The sequence below is a fragment of the Bombina bombina genome, chromosome 1, assembly GCF_027579735.1.
Source record: "Bombina bombina isolate aBomBom1 chromosome 1, aBomBom1.pri, whole genome shotgun sequence".
Classification (NCBI taxonomy): Eukaryota; Metazoa; Chordata; class Amphibia; order Anura; family Bombinatoridae; genus Bombina; species Bombina bombina.
In genome coordinates this window covers 643,881,667-643,907,313 of record NC_069499.1, presented here as the reverse complement: position 1 = coordinate 643,907,313, position 25,647 = coordinate 643,881,667, and the positions used below count along the sequence as shown (strand labels likewise).

The 25,647-nt window shown below is 40.7% G+C and overlaps 1 protein-coding gene across 2 annotated transcripts in view; it reads right to left on the bottom strand.

The window, feature by feature from the left end:
* The window catches only part of OGT (O-linked N-acetylglucosamine (GlcNAc) transferase), a 138,858-nt gene that overhangs the window by 71,498 nt on the left and 41,713 nt on the right, over positions 1 to 25,647 (bottom strand). For both annotated transcript variants that reach the window (XM_053699104.1, XM_053699105.1), the window contains exon 11: positions 24,297 to 24,398. In XM_053699104.1, coding sequence (XP_053555079.1) covers positions 24,297 to 24,398 — 102 coding nt within the window. The remainder of the gene's footprint in view (positions 1 to 24,296; positions 24,399 to 25,647) is intronic.

Sequence of the window (25,647 nt, the reverse complement as noted above, 5' to 3'; positions counted from 1 at the left end):
GGGATGAGAGGAAACGGCAGGAATACATAGGCTAGTTTGAAGGTCCAAGGTGCTACTAGTGCATCTACTAGAGTTGCCTTGGGATCCCTGGATCTGGACCCGTAGCAAGGAACCTTGAAGTTCTGACGAGAGGCCATCAGATCCATGTCTGGAATGCCCCACAGTTGAGTGATTTGGGCAAAGATTTCCGGATGGAGTTCCCACTCCCCCGGATGCAATGTCTGACGACTCAGAAAATCCGCTTCCCAATTTTCCACTCCTGGGATGTGGATTGCAGACAGGTGGCAGGAGCGAGTCTCCGCCCATTGAATGATTCTGGTCACTTCTTCCATCGCCAGGGAACTCCTTGTTCCCCCCTGATGGTTGATGTACGCAACAGTCGTCATGTTGTCTGATTGAAACCGTATGAACTTGGCCCTCGCTAGCTGAGGCCAAGCCTTGAGAGCATTGAATATCGCTCTCAGTTCCAGAATATTTATCGGTAGAAGAGATTCTTCCCGAGACCAAAGACCCTGAGCTTTCAGGGATCCCCAGACCGCGCCCCAGCCCATCAGACTGGCGTCGGTCGTGACAATGACCCACTCTGGTCTGCGGGAGGTCACCCCTTGTGACAGGTTGTCCAGGGACAGCCACCAACGGAGTGAGTCTCTGGTCCTCTGATTTACTTGTATCTTCGGAGACAAGTCTGTATAGTCCCCATTCCACTGACTGAGCATACACAGTTGTAATGGTCTTAGATGAATGCGCGCAAAAGGAACTATGTCCATTGCCGCTACCATCAAACCTATCACTTCCATGCACTGCGCTATGGAAGGAAGAGGAACGGAATGAAGTATCCGACAAGAGTTTAGAAGTTTTGTTTTTCTGGTCTCTGTCAGAAAAATCCTCATTTCTAAGGAGTCTATTATTGTTCCCAAGAAGGGAACTCTTGGCGACGGAGATAGAGAACTCTTTTCCACGTTCACTTTCCATCCGTGAGATCTGAGAAAGGCCAGGACTATGTCCGTGTGAGCCTTTGCTTGAGGAAGGGACGACGCTTGAATCAGAATGTCGTCCAAGTAAGGTACTACAGCAATGCCCCTTGGTCTTAGCACCGCCAGAAGGGACCCTAGTACCTTTGAGAAAATCCTTGGAGCAGTGGCTAATCCGAAAGGAAGCGCCACGAACTGGTAATGCTTGTCCAGGAATGCGAACCTTAGGAACCGATGATGTTCCTTGTGGACAGGAATATGTAGATACGCATCCTTTAAATCCACCGTGGTCAAGAATTGACCTTCCTGGATGGAAGGATTGTTCGAATGGTTTCCATTTTGGACGATGGAACCTTGAGAAACTTGTTTAGGATCTTGAGATCTAAGATTGGTCTGAACGTTCCCTCTTTTTTGGGAACTACGAACAGATTGGAGTAGAACCCCATCCCTCGTTCTCTTAATGGAACAGGATGAATCACTTCCAGAAGATAACCTTGGGAGACTATTTCTAGCGCCCAAGGATCCAGAACATCTCTTGCCCAAGCCTGAGTGAAGAGAGAGAGTCTGCCCCCCACCAAATCCGGTCCCGGATCGGGGGCCCGCATCTCATGCTGTCTTGGGAGCAGTGGCAGGTTTCTTGGCCTGCTTTCCTTTGTTCCAGCCTTGCATAGGTCTCCAGGCTGGATTGGCTTGAGAAGTATTACCCTCTTGCTTAGAGGACGTAGCACTTGGGGCTGGTCCGTTTCTGCGAAAGGGACGAAAATTAGGTTTATTTTTGGCCTTGAAAGACCTATCCTGAGGAAGGGCGTGGCCCTTGCCCCCAGTGATATCAGAGATAATCTCTTTCAAGTCAGGGCCAAACAGTGTTTTCCCCTTGAAAGGAATGTCAAGCAATTTGTTCTTGGAAGACGCATCCGCTGACCAAGATTTTAACCAAAGTGCTCTGCGCGCCACAATAGCAAACCCAGAATTTTTCGCCGCTAACCTAGCCAATTGCAAGGTGGCGTCTAGGGTGAAAGAATTAGCCAATTTAAGAGCACGAATTCTGTCCATAATCTCCTCATAAGAAGAAGAATTACTAATAATCGCCTTTTCTAGCTCATCGAACCAGAAACACGCGGCTGTAGTGACAGGGACAATGCATGCAATTGGTTGTAGAAGGTAACCTTGCTGAACAAACATCTTTTTTAGCAAACCTTCTAATTTTTTATCCATAGGATCCTGGAAAGCACAACTATCTTCTATGGGTATAGTGGCGCGCTTGTTTAGAGTAGAAACCGCCCCCTCGACCTTGGGGACTGTCTGCCATAAGTCCTTTCTGGGGTCGACTATAGGAAACAATTTTTTAAATATGGGGGGAGGTACGAAAGGTATACCGGGCCTGTCCCATTCTTTATTAACAATGTACGCCACCCGCTTGGATATAGGAAAAGCTTCGGGGGGCCCCGGGGCCTCTAGGAACTTGTCCATTTTACATAGTGTTTCTGGAATGACCAGATAATCACAATCATCCAAATTGGATAACACCTCCTTAAGCAGAGCGCGGAGATGTTCCAACTTAAATTTAAAAGTAATCACATCAGGTTCAGCTTGTTGAGAAATTTTTCCTGAATCTGAAATTTCTCCCTCAGACAAAACCTCCCTGGCCCCCTCAGACTGGTGTAGGGGCCCTTCAGAAACAATATCATCAGCGTCCTCATGCTCTTCAGTATTTTCTAAAACAGAGCAGTCGCGCTTTCGCTGATAAGTGGGCATATTGGCTAAAATGTTTTTGATAGAATTATCCATTACAGCCGTTAATTGTTGCATAGTAAGGAGTATTGGCGCGCTAGATGTACTAGGGGCCTCCTGTATGGGCAAGACTGGTGTAGACGAAGGAGGGGATGATGCAGTACCATGCTTACTCCCCTCACTTGAGGAATCATCTTGGGCATCATTTTTACTAAATTTTTTATGACATAAATCACATCTATTTAAATGAGAAGGAACCTTGGCTTCCCCACAGTCAGAACACAATCTATCTGGTAGTTCAGACATGTTAAACAGGCATAAACTTGATAACAAAGCACAAAAAACGTTTTAAAATAAAACCGTTACTGTCACTTTAAATTTTAAACTGAACACACTTTATTACTGCAATTGCGAAAAAGTATGAAGGAATTGTTCAAAATTCACCAAAATTTCACCACAGTGTCTTAAAGCCTTAAAAGTATTGCACACCAAATTTGGAAGCTTTAACCCTTAAAATAACGGAACCGGAGCAGTTTTTATATTTAACCCCTTTACAGTCCCTGGAATCTGCTTTGCTGAGACCCAACCAAGCCCAAAGGGGAATACGATACCAAATGATGCCTTCAGAAAGACTTTTCTATGTATCAGAGCTCCACACACATGCAGCTGTATGCCATGCTGTTCTCAAAAACAAGTGCGCCATACCGGCGCGAAAATGAGGCTCTGACTATGATTAGGGAAAGCCCCTATAGAATAAAGTGTCTAAAACAGTGCCTGCCGATATTATTTTACAAAAAATACCCAGATTAAATGATTCCTCAAGGCTAAATATGTGTAAATATGATCGATTTAGCCCAGAAAATGTCTACAGTCTTAATAAACCCTTGTGAAGCCCTTATTTACTGTCTGAATAAAAATGGCTTACCGGATCCCATAGGGAAAATGACAGCTTCCAGCATTACATCGTCTTGTTAGAATGTGTCATACCTCAAGCAGCAAAAGACTGCTCACTGTTCCCCCAACTGAAGTTAATTCCTCTCAACAGTCCTGTGTGGAACAGCCATGGATTTTAGTAACGGTTGCTAAAATCATTTTCCTCATACAAACAGAAATCTTCATCTCTTTTCTGTTTCAGAGTAAATAGTACATACCAGCACTATTTTAAAATAACAAACTCTTGATTGAATAATAAAAACTACAGTTAAACACTAAAAAACTCTAAGCCATCTCCGTGGAGATGTTGCCTGTACAACGGCAAAGAGAATGACTGGGGTAGGCGGAGCCTAGGAGGGATCATGTGACAAGCTTTGCTGGGCTCTTTGCCATTTCCTGTTGGGGAAGAGAATATCCCACAAGTAAGGATGACGCCGTGGACCGGACACACCTATGTTGGAGAAAACAAAGTGTTGGCTACCTCAAGATTATGTAAGTGTTAAAGGGCCAGTAAACCTAGAAAATAATGTTATATAATTCTGCACATAGTGCAGAATTATATAACATTTTAGTGCTAGCTTTATGTAACCTAATATTGCCGGGCATTTTTTTTTTTTTAAAAAAAGAGAGGGTTTTTCAGACCCGCCCTCTGTGCTCTACTGAGCGAGTCTGGTTTTCCCTCAGAGCGCATCTGGCCAGTTGTCTAGTCACAGACTGGCCCGACCTCGCCATTACACTCAATGTAGCTCGCTCGCGCTTTTAGACAGAGCAGGAGCAAGCTACATTGAGTGTAATGGCGCGGTCGGGCCGGGCTGTGACTAGAAAGCTGGCCAGATGCTCTCTGAGGGAAAACCAGACCCCCTCAGTAGAGCACAGAGGGCGGGTCTGAAAAACCCTCCTTTTTAATAAAAAATGCCCGGCAATATTAGGTTACATGAAGCTAACACTAAAATAATGTTATATAATTCTGTACTATGTGAATAATTATATAACATTATTTTCTAGGTTTACTGGCACTTTAAGCAGGACCTGGAACATAATGAAGGAACAACCATTTCTTGATTGGTGTTTTCTTTTAAAACTACCTTACTTAGGATGAAAATCATATTTAGTACAAAGTATAGCCTTCTACTTGTGAATAATTAGATATGAAGATCACAAGAGAAGGTTACCAAGAAACTAACTAAAAAGATTGCTAATATAAGGAGTACTTTCCAAAGTAAAAATAGATTCAGCACAAAAGTGGCCTGAGATTCTGTGGTCCTCCATCTATCTTGCTTCTCGTACAACCTCTCCTTCCTCCCCCTCACTTTTTCCCCTTCTTTTGCTGCATCCTATCTTATGTATTTTATCATAAGTGACTGTGATAATATTGTTCCAATCAATGTCATGATAAAAAAAAAAAAAAAAGGATTCATATTCCAGGGTGTAGAAAACAAAATTACCTAATAAATTATTTTCTTTTCAGGCATGGAGCGTCCACGACTTCACTCATTACTGTTGGGAATTCAATACTTGACCACCAGGAGGTGGTAGAGACACCCCAGCCAAAGCATTAAGTATCCCTCCCACTTCCCATACTCCCCCAGTGATTTAGCTGAGGACATAAGGACAAGTAAAAGAAATACTAGGGGTATAGAGGTGCCAGAAGATTAGGAAAAATGCCGCCTTAAAAACACAGGGCGGGACTTGGACTCTCCATGCCAGGAAATAAAAGAATTTAACAAGTAAGCATGAAAGTTGTTTGCTTTCCAATGGCATTGAGTGTCCACGAATTCATTACTGTTGGGATTCCAATACCCAAGCTGGAGAGGGCACAGAATGAACAGGGAGAGAAATAAAGCAGGCGGCCCTAATCTGAAGGCACCACCGCTTGAAGTATTTCACTCCTCAAAGAAACCTCAACCGAGGCAAAAACATCCAATAAGAAAAATTTTGAAACTATATTTACAGTGGACCATCTAGTTTTTACAGATTTGATCCATAGAAGCTTCGATCTTAAGTCCAAAATACACTGCACGGGTAGAAAGAGTCGAAATCATCCAAGGAGGCTGCTGACCAGCTTCCTCATAAGCCAAAAAAAAAAAAGATACTTCTCAGTTCAAAAGGAAAGAAGTCGCAATAGCCCCCTGGCACATGCGCTTAAACAGCATACAAAACAAATTTGAAAACTATCATCTAAAATCCTTGGTTGCTTGAAGATATGATCATCAAAGCACGCACTACATCCAAAACGTGTAGAAAACGTTCTTTCTGAAAAGAAGGGAGAGAGGACAAAAGGGAACAAACTACAATGTCTTAATTGAAGATGCGCTTCGATCCAACCAAGGTTGAAACCAAACAAGGAACGACAAACAGGCTTATCTGCATGGAAAACAATATAAGGGAACACATATTAAAGAGGATAACTCAGAAGCAAATTTGAATGGATATAGTAGCCATTCTAGAATACACATAAAGCACTAATTGTAGACATGTATGACACATAGTCTATTGTGATTTGAAGTGATCACCAAATGGGTTAGAGAGATCTCTATTAAAGTTAAAATATAACTTATTGAATACACATAAAATAGGAGATAAAATTGAGGGATGTGCAATTAAAAACCAAAAGCTAAGATAGGGGGATGTAAAGAAAAAGTCATGCGCCACAAATGTGGATTATTGTGGATATAATATCTATATAACTACTCGTTGTGATTATTGAATACTTAGGTATTCAATAGTACAGGTTCTCTATAAATAGTATAGAACCTGAAGGTGTAGCAAATATGTTCCACTTGTAATTTGTATTAACTTCAAAAGTTATTCTTAAAGGGAATTATGTATTTGCTAATTCGTGGTCTGGGTTGCGGTTACTAAGGGTACCTGTTAGAACAATGGTCCGGTTGAATATGAATAAATAATATGTACTGGATTTATTTAACTATAAGTACATATCCAAACAGGGGCCTAAAGTATAGGTAGGCATTTGTTGTTACTCCCAAAATAAAAATATGGGTTATTTTGGGAGTAACAACAAACACCTACCTATACTTTAGGCCCCTGTTTGGATATGTACTTATAATTAAATAAATCCAGCAAACCTGTTATCCAGTACATATTATTTATTCATATTCAACCGGACCATTGTTCTAACACGTACCCTTAGTAACCGCAACCCAGACCACGAATTAGCAAATACATAATTCCCTTTAAGAATAACTATTGAAGTTAATACAAATTACAAGTGGAACATATTTGCTACACCTTCAGGTTCTATACTATTTATAGAGAACCTGTACTATTGAATACCTAAGTACTCAATAATCACAACGAATAGTTATATAGATATATGATATCCACAATAATCCACATTTGTGGCGCATGACTTTCTTTACATCCCCCTATCTTAGCTTTTGTTTTTAATTGCACATCCCTCAATGTTATCTCCTATTTTATGTGTATTCAATAAAAGTTATATTTTAACTTTAGTAGAGATCTCTCTAACCCATTTGGTGATCACTTCAAAATCACAATACACTATGTGTCATACATGTCTACAATGAGTGCTTTATGTGTATTCTAGAATGGCTACTATATCCATTCGAATTTGTTTTTGAAACTTAAATAATACACAGCACCACCTACCCTACCTTATTGATACAGCATATAAGCTGACAAATTTACCTAGGGTTTAGTCATTTGTACCTTCAGGTAGTGCCATTGAATTTTCTCTTGTTTAAGGATAACTCGGAAGCTCTGCGAGTGAAAGAAATAAAACAAAAACCTTCCAAGACAAAAGTTGTAAGGTCAATAGAATGCAAAGGTTCAACACGGAGCCTGATGCAGAACACACGGGACAGAGATCAGACCCTAGCAAGAACTGTCTGACAAACCTGTCTCCAAATCATCCTGGAGAAAAAAAAAAACAAACCCGATGAACCCTCACCCTGTGACAAGGGAAACCTCGTTCCTCACACCAGATAGCAAGGAAGCCACACCTTGAAGAAGATACGGCAAGTAACCAGCTTACGCCTGGATCAGGGTAACAATGACCCTTTGAGGAACCCTCTTTAGAATAGCATTAGGCACTCAATATCCACGCAGCCTCAAAATCTAGAATTTGTTAAAGAAACTGACCTTGGAAAAGAAGGTCCGCTCAAAGAGGCAACCTCCACGGGGAAAAGGAAGACATCTTCACAAGGTCTGCAAACCAGGACATGTGGAGCCTCGCAGGAGCTAAAGAAATCATGGAAACCTGCCCTGTTTTATGCAGGCGATCACCCGAAAGAAGAGCAAACTGAGGAAAACTGATAAATAATCTTGAATCTCCAAGACACCTGTAAACGCTTCCACCAAAACTACTCGAGGAACCCTCAATCTCGATCACTATCTGAGCAGCTGGGACTGAGAAGAGAGGCCATGGTTGCTCTCTACAGCAACCCCCCCCCCCCCCCACCTGAGCATTATTTTGGATAACACTTTGGAGAGAAAGGACTACTCCCTGAAAAAGTAAGACTGACCGTTCAGGGAATCTGCTTCCCAAATGTCTACCCCCGTGCTGAGATGGGAGCAATGTGACACGAGTGAGATAGAGAGGGAGAGATAGAGAGGGAGAGATAGAGAGGAAGCAAGGACACGAGAGAGATAGAGAGGAAGTGAGCGAGAAAGTGTGAGTGTGTGTGTGAGAGTGTGTGTGTGAGTGTGCGAGAGAGAGATTCGTAATGGCTAAACCCGAACGATCTGACGTAATAGACCAGAAAGATAGCCATTCCATAGCCACATACTCTTGGAATGATTGCTTTCCCCATAAGCACACGCCAGAGCTTACCTGGGTTAAAACCCACAACCTACTGCTTTGAGAGCGGTGGAGCAACCACTGTGAACATAAAAGAAGAGGTCTCAGATGCAAGCAAACAAAAAGAATACATTCCATGGAGCTCCATGAAGGATCTACTCCGCACTGCCTTCACAGCTTCTGTGAGCATTCGCTTTGCTGAGACCCAGGAGATAGAGAGACCCTTCCAGGCAGCCCAACACAGATAGGAACATAACTATCTGCCCAACTACTTTCATGCATAAAGATACTGAGGGACAAGATGAGAACTGATAAGAAAAGTAGGAAGAAAAATGAATTGATGAACCGTCCGAGAAAACACACCCTGGAGTTGGGTATCAGGAAACTCTAGTCCATGAGCCGAAGGAGACACAGAGCTCCTGTATAACAGCGAGAAAGAGATGCACCAGAAATTGGTGACTCCAACCAACACCGTTATGGCAGCAGTCAGTGGAAGAGAAGTCTCATCTGGCTAAACATTCTCCTTAATTACCCTTCAATCTTTCTGCCCAAGGGGTCTCAGAAGGAGCTACTATCCTCAAGAGGAATAGCAGTACACTTCCAGAAAGGAAAATAGGTTCATCACCCTTAAAATAGTAGATACTGGAACCTGGAAATGTATCCCCCCCCCCCCCCCTTTTTCTTTTCTTTCTCTAGTAGATGAGGAGAAAGGATCCCAGGCTTCTCCCAACCTTTAGTAATGACGCACTCTATGTGGGCTAGACCAGAAAGGACTCAGGTGTTTTGGACTAGTCCCAAAACCGCTGTCCAGATTAGAAGCCTTAGGTTCCTCAGACGGCTTAGACTCGGGAAACTCCAGAGGAGATAAAATCTTCTATAGAAAAAGTGAGGATATTCCATCTTAAACCTGAAGGTTACCTCATTAGGTTCCATTGACTACTCCACAGAAAAATCAGAGGAAGAGAGTTCACCCTCAGAAGCAGAGGTATATTCATGCTCAGAAGCTGTGTGTCAGGGTGCCAGGAATCAGACAGACGAGAAGTGCAAAAATAATCACACCTTTATTAATAGCAAAAATAATAAAAAGTCCACAAGTCAAAAAAGCCAGGAATCAAAACCAGAGTGGATAGTCAGACGAGCCGGAATCAGGAGCCAAAGCGAGTAGTCAGACGAGATGGAATCAGGAACAAAGAGAACAGCAGAGTCAGGAACAAGCCAGGGATCAGGAACCAGGAGGGACGTCAGACAGCCAGGTAATACACAGGAGCTCTCACAAACAGGTCTGAGACAATGCAAGGGCAAAGTATACTGAACAGAGATCCTTTAAATAATAAGTGATGACATCACAATTCTGAGACTGCATCCTGTCTCACACGGATGATGTACACCAGTCTGGCCATAAAAGGAAGTGCAGGAAATGAGCAGCATCACACAGTATGCACCAGAGTCAGCAAGAGAGGTGAGTAAAATGGCTGCCAGCAGCACATGGCAAACAAAACAGGGAAAAAACCCTGACACTGTGATAGGATACCAGTTTCTGAAAGAGAAGGAGTCCTGATACCAAGAAACAAAATTAATCTACTCTTTTGCCCGAAACAGACAAGGCATACAGTGCAGCAGAGAGTAGTGCTGCAAAATCTACTGGTAAATAAATGACCCCAGGTGAAACTGAGATGAGCCACAGGGTACTGCCTATGTCATACCACGGGACAGGGACTGAGGAAAAAGCTATGGCATTTCATGGACCGCAGAGTCCGGAGAGCTCTGAAGGTTTACTCTTATGCATATCAGATTTAGCCCCCTTCTTAGACATCAACAAGAAAACAAAGTGAAAGTCAATCCTAACGTTTGTGAAACGCTAGGATTGACCATTGAAACAAATAAAGGGAACTTTCCTTGATGAAGTATAACATACTTCATGCAGAAAGCTCCTTTGTTTCAAGCGTTCACCGTTCTGAGCTGCTCAGGCAGCCCACGGCAGAACGCAGTTTTGCTAAGAGGTGACATTTCCACCTCTTAGCAAATAGCGTGCGGGAAATCTGGCTCCCAAGGGAAAACATCAGCTCTCAAGCAAAACAGCGTTCTGCCGTGGACTACATTAGCAGCTCAGAACGGTCAACACTTCAAACAAATAAAGGAGCTTTCTGCATGAAGTATGTTATACTTCATGAATTAAAGTTCCCTTTGTTTCAATGGTCAATCCTATCGTTTCACAAACGCTAGGCTTGACTTTCACTTTAAGCAGAACAAAATTGAGAAGTGGTACTGTAATGGCCATTAAATGTCAGCCAAGTACAGAGAATGAAACATGGAAACGTCTAAAACTTATTTGGAACTTGCAACTAAAGTCAGAGTTTAGATACAAATCAACTAAGTCAGATAAGGATAAACAACTAAACTAACTCGTAAGGGAAAAAAAAACATAGCTATTGCCCAGCAATAAGATAACTTAATAAAAAGGTAACCCAGGAAGGGCTAATAAAACCTCCTTTCAAATCAGTTGTATGAACAATATGAGCAAACTTAGAGAATGCGTAAAACCCCCCTAGATCTGACGATGTCTCAGAGAACATACAATGTAAGATGTAATGAAAATGACAAATTAAAAAAAAAAAAAAGTGACAGTACAGTAAAAACTATCACTACAAATCAGCATAAAGAAACTGTCCAAGTATCTTCAATAGAAAATTTTGATAAAAAATACCAGTCTTAAAAAAAAAAAAAAAAAAAAAACACACATCACGTGACCACTACAAACCAGGACGTGTTCAGACTGCCCTAGCCAGACCGAATTTGTCCGTTCATTCAGAGGCCCTTCATGTGCAAGTATCTTGTTAACACTGATATTTTTTACTCATCTAGAGTCATTGACTCACGCACTGCAGTGTTCATTTTGATTTTTTTTATCTTTTTAACGGTACCGTCAATTCGCTTTGAAAATTATCCTTGATTAGAGCATTCTATTTTTATATGTACTAGTTGCAATTACTTTATTTTACACTTTTTTTTTTTTTTTATATCTACGCCTTTTAGTAAATTGTGATAACACAATACAGTTTTTTAAATCTTTATACACCCCCCCCCTCAAATTAGCTAGATTACCTATTATTGGCTATCTTAGCGCTCTCCAATACGTTTTTTGTTCTCTATAAATTAGAACAACCTAATATAAATTGAATGAGTAGCAACAAAGGAATGGCTGTTCACATCCATCTGCTCAGTGCAACAAGTTATATAACAAAACCAGTGTAAAGTAGTTGGCTTACTAACCTAAAGAGACTTGGGATAGTGTGTCCCTCTAATTGGTGAGGATAAGGAATAGATGTAGAGGTCAGACTATTTTGGCCCTTAGCGGTACCTTTGTAGTGTCCTATGTAGCTTACTGATATACGGTCAATATATAAACCCATAGTGTGAAATGTTTAGTAGATCCCTCTTTTCAGTAGTTTCTATCTAACAAACATATCTAGTGACGTAATTAATATAAGTTGTCTACTTTATAACTCCCTAATAGCAATTTAAGCTATGGTTGCCATGGCCGCAAGAGAAACAGTTAAGCTATTCTTACTTGCTTTAGGGGTGTTTATAGAGCTCACATATAAAGGTATTGTTATTAGCTGGCACAGTATATTAGGGCACAAAGTAGAGACTAGGAGGAGCTACTGGTATTTTCCAACCTTAATGAAGTATACTGCATGGGATCCTTAGTATTATAGCCATTATATAGTAGGGAGTTAATATAGTCTGATATTATGATACTCATTTCCTAACAGTGTCCTAATATAGACAGGATACTGAATACAAAAATTCACATTTAAAGGATATTGCGTAGCAGCACATTAACTATAACATATAGAGCAATAGTGTCATGTCTGCTTCAAACATGTCTATAGGTGACAAATGTATAGTTAAGTAATTGGCTCCCCTAGAGCCGATATGAATGTTGGTATCATTAAGCGGTTATTATACTCAGTGAGAATATAACTTATGAAGCTTGCAAACAGTATATAGTAGCATAGCAACACAGAATAATAAAAAAACTAGTTTCTTAATACTGTCAACAGGCTGAGTAACCAATCTCTCCAATTGTCAGACCCAACGTCATCATTAACAGATTCTCATTTAACCCTTTGAGTGCTAAGATTTTTTAATTTTTTTAACAAATTTTTTTTTCAATTTTTTTTTCATACCCCCAATACTTACTGTTGAAAAGGTTAGGTGATTACCTTTCCAATGGTGGGTCTTGGGGGTCTGTAGCTGCTTAGATGCCTGAGATACAGGCTTCTAAGCAGCATGCCCCCTGCTCCTATACTTTTTAAGTATAAATAAAGTTGCGCTGCAACGTCATCACGTTATTGCGCGTGACGTCACCATGCAAAACGGGAACCCCCGCCGATGCCTGTCACTCTACAGGCACGATCGCCGGGGTAGGAGCGGGTGGGAGCCCCCAGATCTCCCTCAAGGTGGGAGAGTGCTAGTAACAGAGTGGGAAATTCTGTGACGGCTCAGAGCCGTCATTAGCACTCAAAGGGTTAAAGGGAGTGTCAAGTCCAAAAAAACCCCCAAAAACAAACTCACTCATGATTCAAATAGGGCATACAATTTTAAACAACTTCCCAATTTACTTTTACCACCAATTTTGGTTTGTTCTCTTGGTATTTGTAATTGAAATCTAAACCTAGGAGGTTCGTATGCTAATTTCTTAGACCTTGAAGGCCGCCTCTGCATTTGACAGTTTTTCACCACTAGAGGGCGTTAGTTCATGTGTTTCATATAGATAACATTGAGCTCATGCACGTGAATTTACCGAGGAGTGAGCACTAATTGGCTAAAATGCAAGTCTGTCAAAAAAACTGAAATAAGGGGGCAGTCTGCAAAGGCTTAGATACAAGGTAATTATTATACCAACCGTGTTGGTTATGCAAAACTAAGGAAGGGTAAATTAGTGATTATCTATCTTTCAAAACAACAAAAAACATAATTAATGCTTACCTGATAAATTTATTTCTCTTGTAGTGTATCCAGTCCACGGATCATCCATTACTTATGGGATATTCTCCTTCCCAACAGGAAGTTGCAAGAGGATCACCCACAGCAGAGCTGCTATATAGCTCCTCCCCTAAGTGCCATATCCAGTCATTCGACCGAAACAAACAGAGAAAGGAGAAACCATAGGGTGCAGTGGTGACTTTAGTTTAATTAAATTTTAGACCTGCCTTAAAATGACAGGGCGGGCCGTGGACTGGATACACTACAAGAGAAATAATTTATGCTTACCTGATAAAATGTATGTTTTCTCTTGTTAAGTGTATCCAGTCCACGGATCATCCATTACTTATGGGATACCAATACCAAAGCTAAAGTACACGGATGATGGGAGGGACAAGGAAGGGATTAAGCAGAAGGAACCACTGCCTGAAGAACCTCTCTCCCAAAAACAGCCTCCGAAGAAGCAAAAGTATCAAATTTGTAAAATTTTGAAAAAGTGTGAAGCGAAGACCAAGTCGCGGCCTTGCAAATCTGTTCAACAGAGGCCTCATTTTTAAAGGCCCAGGTGGAAGCCACAGCTCTAGTAGAATGAGCTGTAATTCTTTCAGGGGGCTGCTGTCCAGCAGTCTCATAGGCTAGGCGTATAATACTCCGAAGCCAAAAGGAAAGAGAGGTTGCCGAAGCTTTTTGACCTCTCCTCTGTCCAGAATAAACGACAAACAGGGAAGATGTTTGACGAAAATCTTTAGTAGCTTGTAAGTAAAACTTCAAGGCACGGACTACGTCCAGATTATGTAAAAGACGTTCCTTTTTTGAAGAAGGATTAGGACACAATGATGGAAAAACAATCTCTTGATTGATATTCCCTAGAAAAATATTAACTGCACATACCTTATTGCAGGAAAACCTGCACGCCATCCCCTCTCTGAAGTTACCTCACTCCTCAGAATATGTGAGAACAGCCATGGATCTTAGTTACTTCTGCTAAGATCATAGAAAATGCAGGCAGATTCTTCTTCTAAATACTGCCTGAGATAAACAGCACACTCCGGTACCATTTAAAAATAAACTTTTGATTGAAGAAATAAACTAAGTATAAAACACCACTCTCCTCTTACGACCTCCATCTTTGTTGAGGGTTGCAAGAGAATGACTGGATATGGCAGTTAGGGGAGGAGCTATATAACAGCTCTGCTGTAGGTGATCCTCTTGCAACTTAATGTTGGGAAGGAGAATATCCCATAAGTAATGGATGATCCGTGGACTGGATACACTTAACAAGAGAAATTCTGGTTTTGACTGTCCCTTTAAAGGGACATTATACACTCATTTTTTTCTTTGCATAAATGTTTTGTAGATAATCTATTTATATAGCCCATAAAGTTTTTTTTTTTAATTAATGTATAGTTTTGCTTATTTTTAAATAACATTGCTCTGATTTTCAGACTCCTAATCAAGCCCCAAAGTTTTATGTGAATACGCTCGACTACCTACTCCAGCTTGCTCCTGTTTGTGTAAAGGGTCTTTTCATATGCAAAAGAAGGGGGAGGGGGGGGGAGTGTCTTATTTGCCACTTGCAGTGGGCTTTCCAGCTACCTTTTCAACAGAGCCAAACTGACAGCTTCTAAGTAAGTTTTTAAACAGTTTTATACTGGATTTTTATATCAGTATCTGTGCATATTATTCTTTATAGTAGTGTCTATTACATGCAGTTATATGAAAATGAGTGTATACTGTCCCTTTAAGTGCGATTCATGCAGACACAAAAATACTGCTCCGAACATTAATAATATACCAGATGGGGGGAGATAACATAATAAGTAGGTGCAGGCAACAAGAGTGGTAAGCCTAGACTCCAGACAATCCTATATTGTACCTAAAAAGTACTGCTCTAAGAAGTGGGGTCAGTCTCTAGTCCTTTCGGCAACAAGGGTTCTATGTGGGCTGGTAAATAATGGGGGTAGCACAAACTCAACTTATCCAAAAGGATCTAACCTATCCCCACTTTCCTTGACAAATTACAGAGTCTTACCAGCATGGTTCTGAGTATGGAGGGGTGACACTGGAGGGGGTCTAAAAGTCACGCTCTCCTACCCCGTACAGAGTCCGTCTCTTTAAAAAGAAAGCATCCCAAATCTAACTCTCCACACTTCGAGAACACTGCACACTTCGCCATAGACGGTCTTGTGTTTCTGTTTGAGGTTTTCTCATCTGCCCATAGTGTGATGGTGTTGCGCTCCAGTGGGGAAAATGGGAGACCAACAGAGCTGCGCCTCCTCCACAGTAGGTCCGCTCCTGGTTAACTATCACAGCCTCTAGGCAAGGAGCCAGAATTATAAAAGTTGTTCTTCATGACCGGTATTCTCCATGTGCAGGGATATGTTTGGTTGCCCAAATGTAGTGCTCGGCAGGTCCTCACCACCTTCCATAGCATAAGGCCCATCGGCTCCAAAACAGCGATTATATAGTGGAGCTTCCAAAAATGATCCTCCAGTAGAAGAATTGTGGCTTCATTATTTTTAGGTTTAGCGCCATTATTTCCAATTAGGTGGTTCCATTACTTCTTTTTTGCATTTACCGTAGGATTGCTTTACCTGGGAAACCGGGGGGGAGTGTTAGTGATTGAGGCAGCGGCCTACAACAATCCTACTAACAGCCCAGAGCTCCAAATAGGGTCATCACCTCGATATAGATATCAGCATGTCCAATACTCCCTTTCTTAGTGGATTGTATAAATGTGGATGAGTCTTGTTTTTAAAATAATCAGTGGCTTATCTAGTACATTTAGAGCTGCTAGTTTTTGCGTCCTAACATTGACACCGCCCGGACACGTCCCCCAGTGCATTTAATTTTAAGCAAACTTTCCAGTACTTTGTACTCTTGGTATTCTTAGTTAAAAGAAATTAGCATATGAGCCTACCTAGGTGTAGCTAAGCCCTTGAAGGCCACCTCTTATCTGAATACATTTGACAGTTTTACACAGCTAGAGGGTGTTAGTTCATGTGTTATATATCCACGCTTGTGAAGTTACTTATGAGAGAGTATTAATTGGCTATAATGCAAGTCTGTCAAAAGAACTAAAATAAGGGGGCAGTCTGCAGAGGCTTAGATACAAGGTAATAATAGATGTAAAAAGTATATTAATATAATGGTGATGGTTATGCAGAAAGGGTAATAAAAGTTATTATCTTTTTAAACAACAACAAAAAAATCTGGGAGTAGACTATCCCTTAAGTCCCCTGGCTATGATGTACCTGTGTACCTACAAATTAGCCTTTGGGCTGTGTTAAGACACATATCTTATGCAGCACCCCTCCATTGGCTTACCAGGCATGTCAGTGCAGCTGCAGCAGTATACAGTAGAGAGTCCATCCAGTGCAGGTATTGAGTACAGCAGAGGATTGCAGTAGGAAATACCTGAGTCCCGTCAAGGAAACACTGTACCCATAACCAGGGTATTCCTGTGTCTCTGTATAATTCAGCTGCTGTGAAGTTTCTATTTTTTCTTTGTAAATGATACTCCCTCGCAACTTTGGGACTCACATAGGTCTGAGTTCCCGATTTATAATCCATAAGCAAGTAGCTGGAACAACCTCTATTCTCAACCATCTACGAGTCCAAGAACAAAACTAGAGAGCGAGATGTGAAGAATATGCTCCGATATGGGTTCTTCACCTCCTCCTAGTGGTAGGAAATATATTACATATATTATGGAGGACTGTGGACCATCATTTTGTGGCTACTGTTCTCCAGAATGTGGATATAATAAACAATGTTAAATTGCATTAATCCTGTGACCACTTTCACTTTAGTACTTCTGTTGACGTTACTTCACTATTGTGGCTTTGGTTTCTTGAGATCCACACAGCATCCTGATATAACAAGCAGTGGGATAGCCGTACCACCATTAGTGTACTGTAAAATAGTTTCCCCATTTATTATGTTTTCAATGACGTTATACCAGAAGCAGAGTATAAAATGTATGATATATTGCTCCTTTAAGTATATTTTCATATATGAAATGGCTGATTCTGTTAATTAAAACCACAACCTAATGAAATGAACTGAGCTTGGCATGAGAGCAGATCTCTCTATATTTACACAAAATCCTTTTCTCAATATACATAGTGAGCCCACTACTTAAAGAGAACAACAGAAAATGAACATTTTAGTACCTCTTTGCACCCCCCCACAACACCTCCACTACTGGGAGCATGATTTTTATTTCTTAAACTTTTTGTTTACAAATATATATATATATATATATATATATATATATATATATATATATATATATATATATATATATATATTGTGACAGAAAGCAAGGCCTGGTTATAAATGGAAGATATTTAAGACCAAGCATTGTACATGCTATTTCTCCTTTCAGTTAAAACCCCAGGGAGAAAGAGTGTGTATTTGATTATGCAGTTGATAAACTGTGTTCTGGGTCCCTGGGGTTTGGGATAATTGGAGAGAGGGTGGGCCATTATCCCAGACAGCTGTGAAGCTGTCCAGCAGCTAATCACAGGTGTGGCTAATTATAAGTTGTGAGGGTTTAAATAGCAGCCTCACTTAGGCCTTGAGAGAGAGATATACAGCTACAGAAGCTGGTGTGTGTGTTTGTTACACTGTGTAAAAGACTTTTGTTCCTGTGAACTATAAAAGGACATTATTTTTACAAAGCACTTGTGGAATGCTGTGAAGTGCTGGGACACATTTAAAAGCACTTAACATTGCTGCAGAGGAAGGATTTCCCTCTTTTGGAAATGAACTGCCTGTTTGTTATTGCTGTGAAAAATAAAGCTTTTTAAACTACAGTGGATTGTCCTGTGCTGCATTTGTGCCCTAGAAGACCGTGGTTAAAAGTGTTCCTGTCACAATATATATATATATATATATATATATATATATATATATATATATAGATATATATATATATACACACACACACACATATATATATATATACACATACATACACATACATACATATACATACACACACACAGAAAAGTATCAAAGTTTTCAGAACAGAAGGAGATTCAACAGGCAAACCCAGCTAGCTATTTCAAATAACAATCTAAGTAAAAACATAATTTATGCTTAGCAGATAAATTTCTTTCCTTCCTGATAGGGAGAGTCCACGGCTTCATTCCTTACTGTTGGGAAATACAACAACTGGCCACCAGGAGGAGGCAAAGACACCCCAGCCAAAGGCTTAAACTTCCCTCCCACTTACACATTACCACAGTCATTCTGCCGAGGCAACAAGGAAAAGTAGGAGAAACATTAGGTTATAAATGGTGCCAGAAGAATAAAATAAATAGGGGACTGCCCATAGACAGGAAAAAACGTGCGGGCCGTGGACTTTCCCTATCTGATCTGGAAGGAAAGGAATTTATCTGCTAAGAATAAATTATGTTTCCCTTCCTAAGATAGGGAGAGTCCACAGCTTTATTCCTTACTGTTGGGAAAACTATAACCAAGCTCCAGAGGACACTGAATGAATAACGGGAAGGAACAAAAAGGAAGAGGCGGACCCTACTCTGAGGGCACCACAGCCTGCAAAACTTCTCACGAAAGCTGCTTCAGCCGAAGCAAAAACATCAAACTTTTGAAAAAGTAAGGCGGACCAGGTAGCCGCATTACCAATCTGATCCAGAGGCCTCGTTCTTAACGGCCCAAGAGGAAGCCATTGCTCTAGTGGAATGAGCCGTTATTCTCTCAGGACGATGTACCGCTGTCTCGTAAGCTAAGCAGATGACACTCCTTAAAGGACTAGTAAACACAGACTTGCATAATTAACAAATGCAAGATAATACAATAGCATTTACTCTGAATTTCAAATGAGTATTAGATTTTTTTCTAACAAATTTTTTAAGTTATGTATATTTCCACTCCCCCTGTACCATGTGATGGCAATCAACCAATAACAAATGCATATACGTATAGTCTGAATTCTTGCACATGCTAATTAGGAGCTGGTGACAGAAAGTGTATGTATAAAAGACTGTGCATATTGTTTTTTTTTAATGGAAGTAAATTGGAAAGTTGTTTAAAATTACATGCTGTATCTGAATCATGAAAATTTAAAATTTGACCTGACTGTCCCTTTAACCAAAAAGATAGTGAAGTCGAAGTTGCCTTCTACCCCGTACGCTGCCCCGAATAGACAACAAACAAAAAGGAAGACTGTCTAAACTCCTTAGTAGCCTGAAGATAGAACTTTAAGGTGCAACCTGCATCCAAATTGTTAAGTAAGCGTTTCTTCGATGGAGGAGGATTAGGACACAAGGAAGGAACCACAATCTCCTGATTGATTTTGCGATCTGACACAACCTTAGGAAGAAAACCTAATTTAGTACGTAAAACTGCCTTATCTGCATGGGAAAAAAAAAAAAAAATCAGATAAGGTGGCTCACATGGCAAAGATCTCAAAAACTCTGTACGCAGAGGCAATAGCCAATAAAAAGAGAACCTACCATGAAAACAAATTTAATGTCAACGGGATGCATAGGGTTAAACGGAACCTGTTGCAAAACCCGAAGAACAAGATTTAGGCTCCAAGGAGGAGCCCCAGATCTAAACACAGGTCTGATCCTAATCAGAGCCTTAAAGGACTGCACGTCTGGAAGCTCAGCCCATCCTGGAGAAAAGATAAAATCCTGGCAACCTTAACTCTGTGCCAGGAAAAACCACGCTTTTCACACCAGAATAAGTAGGTCCTCCACACCTTGTGGTAGATACGCCGAGTAACTGGCTTACGAGTTTGAATAGGAGTATCAATGACACTCAGAGAAACCTCTCTTGGCTAAGACTAAGCGTTCAATCTCCACGCAGTCAACCTCAAAGAATCTAGATTTTAAAGAACAAATGGAGCTTGTATCAGCAGGTCTCTGCGACAAGGTAACTTCCACAGAGGAGATGAGGACATCCCCACTAGATCCGCGAACCACGACCTTCGTGGCCACGATGGAGCAATCAGGATTACTGATACCCGCTCCTGCTTGATGCGGATCACCACTCGAGGAAGAAGCGGTAATGGAGGAAAGAGATGAGAGTTTGAACCTCCAGGGCACTGATCTATTAGATCCACTTTTGGATCCCTCGACCCGTACCTGGGTAGCGAGACGGGACGCCATGAGATCTATTTCCGGCGTCCCCCACTTGCTGTATATCTCTGCAAACGCCTCGGGATGGAGAGACCATTCCCCTGGATGAAAGGATTGCCTGCTGAGAAAATCTGTCTCCCAGTTGTCCACACCCGAAATGTGGATCGCTGACAGCCGAACAGCTGTGGGCCTCCACCCACTCCAGAATCTGAGATACTTCCTTCAAATCGCCAAGGAACTTCTTGTCTCCCGCCCCCCCCGATGGTTGATGTAAGCCACCTTACTGAGTCGGCTTTCAAGTACTCTTGGGTTGCTCGGGCTTGAGGGAGGATTGTTGTCGTTTGGATTTGTCAGAACGAAAATTAGAATATTGTCATCCATTAGACTTGTTCTTATCTTGCGGTAGGAAGGCACCCTTACCTCTGGTAACCGTAGAAATAATGAAGTCCAGGCCTGGACCAAAAAAAATCTTTCCCTTGAAGGGAAGAGAAAGGAGTCTGGACTTAGAAGTCATATCCGCAGACCAAGACTTCAAGAAGAGCACCCGGCAGGCTAGGACCGCAAAGCCAGTGGCCTTTGCATTTAGGCGAATAATTTGCATGTTCACATCACAGATAAAAGAATTAGCAATTCTCAGAGCTTTAATTCTGTCTTGAATATCCTTGAGGGGAGACTCCACCTCAACGAGTTCTGACAAAGTCGTACCAGTAGGTAGCCGCTCCGGCAAATGCAGCTGCCGGTTGAAACAAAAATCCTGTATGTTGAAATATCTCTCTCAGAAAGGTTACCATTTTCTTATCCATTGGCTCTCTGAACGAAGAACTATCCTCAAGAGGTGTTAAGCAAGCGTAGAGATAGCATCATCCACCTTAGAAATTAAGTCTCACAAATCCAGTTGAGAGTCCAGGACCAACTTTTAAAAAGTAGAAAAGGAAGAACCAATTCTTTCCCATTCTTTCTTAATAATGTTAGCCATCTTAAAGGGACAGTCTAGTATAAATTAAACTTTCATTATTCAGATAGGACTTTTAATTTTAATCAACTTTCCATTTTACTTTTATCATCAAATTTGCTTTTTTCTCTTGGTATTCTTAGTTTAAACTAAACATAGCTTTTTAAATATCTTTTCAACACAAAGAGACAAAAAGTACACGTGGGCCATATAAAATTTATATATATATATATATATATATATATATATATATATATATATATATATATATATATAATATATATATATATATTTATTTTATTTTTAAGATTTAGCACAATACAATGCTAAATTTAAGAAAATAGATAAAACCGTCACAGTCATGTGATCAGGGGGCTGGAAGAAGGTTCCTAGAAACAAGGTAATCACAAAGGTAAAAAAAGTATATTAATATAACTGTTGGTTATGCAAAACTGGGGAATGGGTAACAAAGGGATTGTCTATCTTTTAAAACAATAACAATTCTATGGTAGACTGTCCCCCTTTAACCGGCACAGTAAAAGTCAAAGGAACTTTCCTGTCTTCGTAAACTGTCTAATTTAGGTATCATAGGTTCTTCAGGCAGTGCGGCCTCTGGAACATTTAAAGTAGACAAGCGCTCAATTTTAAATCTAAAACGATGGTTCCTCCACAGCAGGAGGCTTAGATGCTAAGGACTCCGACACAGAAAGTTCAACCTCTGAAGCTACAGAGGTTAACTCATCATCGGATAACTGGGACATAATAGCTAAATCAGATAAATATTTAGATGACTCCGGGTCAGGAGAGCTATGTTTAACCTCTCTCTCGCGTTTGTTAGAGCAAGGTAATGCACTGAGGTCCGCAGACACCGCCGTTTGTAACTGCGTGGCAAAGACCGCAGGAAGAAGGCCCCCTCCGGATGGAGGATAATATGTGCTACGGGGAACTGCCTGTGGAGAGGATAATAGTAATCTCACGGGACGCCGAGTCCTGAGAAGTAGACGGCTCAGAGGGACTAAGAGCCTTAGCAGGCTTGTCTTCCTTCTTAGACTTTATAACGGTGTTAAAGGGACACAGGTTAAATTAAATTTTCATGATTCAGATACAGCATGTAATTTTAAAAACTTTCCAATTTACTTCCATTAAAAAAAAATGTGCAGTCTTTTATATTTATAGTTTTTGAGTCACCAAATCCTATTGAGCATGTGCAAGAATTCACAGACTATACGTATATGCATTTGTGATTGGCTGATTGCTATCACATGGTACAAGGGGAGTGGAAATATACATAACTTTGAAATTTGTTATAAAAAAAAATCTACTACTTATTTGAAGTTCAGACTAAGTGCTACTGCATTGTCTTGTTATCTTGCATTTGTTGAACATAATTGAGTTAGCGGGAATACTACGGCCTCCTCACAATATAAACAGGTATGATTTAGTACAGAAGGAGTACATTACATGTGAAAGTCCTCCATAGCTCAGGTTATACCCACAGATAAAAAATGTTGTTTTTTTTATTATTATAGAAAATTGCACCACCTCCTAGACCCAGACAGTTAACAGAGGAAACGCTCTCCTCAGGTTCAAGTCTCAGCCGGAATAGAGGAAATGAAACCTGTTTGTTCCAGCCAAAAACACACAGTCTATCAGCCCAGGGAAAAGAGAGAAAAAAAAAATCACACAAAGCAGCATGTTAATAATACACTGATTAATTAGCCTTAATTGTTCAATAAACCCCTTCAGAGGATATTAACCCTGGATCCTATGAAGGTATAAAGGAGCCACACAGTGACCCTGTTATATAGTTTTATGTTTAAAAATTGAAATGATCTTACCTCCAGAATCCATGCTGTGGAACAGAACACAGCCTCTTAAAGGGACACTGTACCCAAAAAATTTCTTTCGTGATTCAGATTGAGCATGAAATTTTAAGCAACTTTCCAATTTACTCATATCAAATTTTCTTCATTCTCTTGGTATTTTTATTTGAAATGCAAGAATCTAAGTTTAGATGCCGGCCCATTTTTGGTGAACAACCTGGGTTGTCCTTGCTGATTGGTGGATAAATTCATCCACCAATAAAAAAGTGCTGTCCAGAGTACTGAAACCAAAAAAAAACTTAGATGCCTTCTTTTTCAAATAATGATAGCAAGAGAACGAAGAAAAATTGATAATAGGAATAAATTAGAAAGTTGCTTAAAAATGCATGCTCATTCTGAATTACAAAAGAAAAAAATTGGGTTCAGTGTCCCTTTAAGTGTGACAGTCTTATAGCAGCGCTCCTGACATGGACTTGAGTGAGAGAAAGCAGGCAGTGAAACTTGTTAACACTGATTGCTTAGGAGCTGTTAAGAGTTTGAAGATGCAGGAAAGTTTTTCTTCAAAACCATCCAGACTACTGCTAACTTTTATTAATACTCACTGAGAGGTTGACATGACTACTTAAAACTCCAGTCCTCTCTCGAAGGGCAGATACCCTTTTTCAGGACTCTCCGAATCTTCTGACACTTCTCTGCCACCTCCTAACGTGATGAAAGGCAAAGAATGACTGGGGTAATGAGGAAGTGGGAAAGATATTTAAGCCTTTGGCTGGGGTGTCTTTGCCTCCTCTTGGTGGCCAGGTGTTGTATTTCCCAACAGTAAGGAATGAAGCTGTGGACTCTCCCTATCTTAGGAAGGAAAGGAGCCATTTGTAATCAACTTAATATACTCAGGCAGTATACTCTTCAAAAAAGATGGATGGAGAAATGCATATTGATTGTTCCACTACCCCAACCACCTAAAAGAGAATATCAATACTGTTACATAAATTTTAATTTTACCTGAAGACAGTGGGCCAGATTGCAGTAAGCATCAGGGAAATCCGGTTTCAGTTTCAAAGCAGTTCGGTAGGAAGCAATGGCCTCTGGGATATTACCAGAATCCTGTGCAGCAGAAAGGGTATATTAAATCAAGACAATTATAAAAAAGGGAAATTTATTCTTGCCTGATAAATTTGTTTCTTTTACGATACGATGAGTCCACAGATTTGATCCTTACTTGTGGGATATCGCCTCCTGGTCAGCAGGAGGAGGCAAAGAGCTTCACAGCAGAGCTGCATAAATAGTTCCTCCCTTCCCTCCCAACCCAGTCATACGACCGAAGTTAGGAAGAGAAAGGAAAAGCCAAGGAGCAGAGGTGACTGAAGTTTAACAAAAAGAAAAACCTCTCTCATAAAACAGGGAGGGCCGTGGACTCATCGTATCGTAAAAGAAACAAATTTATTAGGCAAGAATAAATTTCCCTTTTCTTTTACAAGATAAGATGAGTCCACGGATTTCATCCTTACTTGTGGGATACAATACCAAAGCTATAGGACACGGATGAAACGGGAGGGACAAGACAGGGAACCTAAACGGAAGGCACCACTGCTCGAAGAACTTTTCCCCCAAAAACAGCCTTGGACGAGGCAAAAGTATCAAATATGTAAAATATTGAAAAAGCAGGAAGAGAAGACCAAGTCGCAGCCTTTCAAATCTGTTCCACAGAAACATGTTTAAAACGCCCATGAGGAAGCCACAGCCCTAGTGGAATGAGCCGTAATTAGTTTCAGGAGGCCGCCGTCCAGCAGTCTCAAATGCAAAATGAAAGGGAGACAAAAGGAGGCGCCACAATAGTGTGAAATCGTAGGTAAAGGGACCCCCACAAAACGATACAGGATCACTTACTGGATATAAAGCACTTGAGAAGTGCCACAGGTGCAGGCTGAACTATTCAAAGCTGTCCAGCGAGCTTATCCTTCCGGTCAAACAGCCAAAGGGTTAACTTCAGATTGCCCCACACGTATTGGGATCAAAGAAGAGCCAAACAATAGTGGATTCCCACTTAGGAGAGAAAATCCAGCTATATATAGGGCTAAAAAATAGTTCAAAAGTCGGATCGACTAGTAAAAGCAATAATAAAACAAGCGTGATGACAAATAGGTAAAAATATAACCAAAAAGTTTATTTAAACCTAATACACTACGCGTTTCCCGGTCACAACAACCGTTTCATGACACCTGATGAAACGGTTGTTGTGACCGGGAAACGCGTAGTGTATTAGGTTTAAATAAACTTTTTGGTTATATTTTTACCTATTTGTCATCACGCTTGTTTTATTATTGCTTTTACTAGTCGATCCGACTTTTGAACT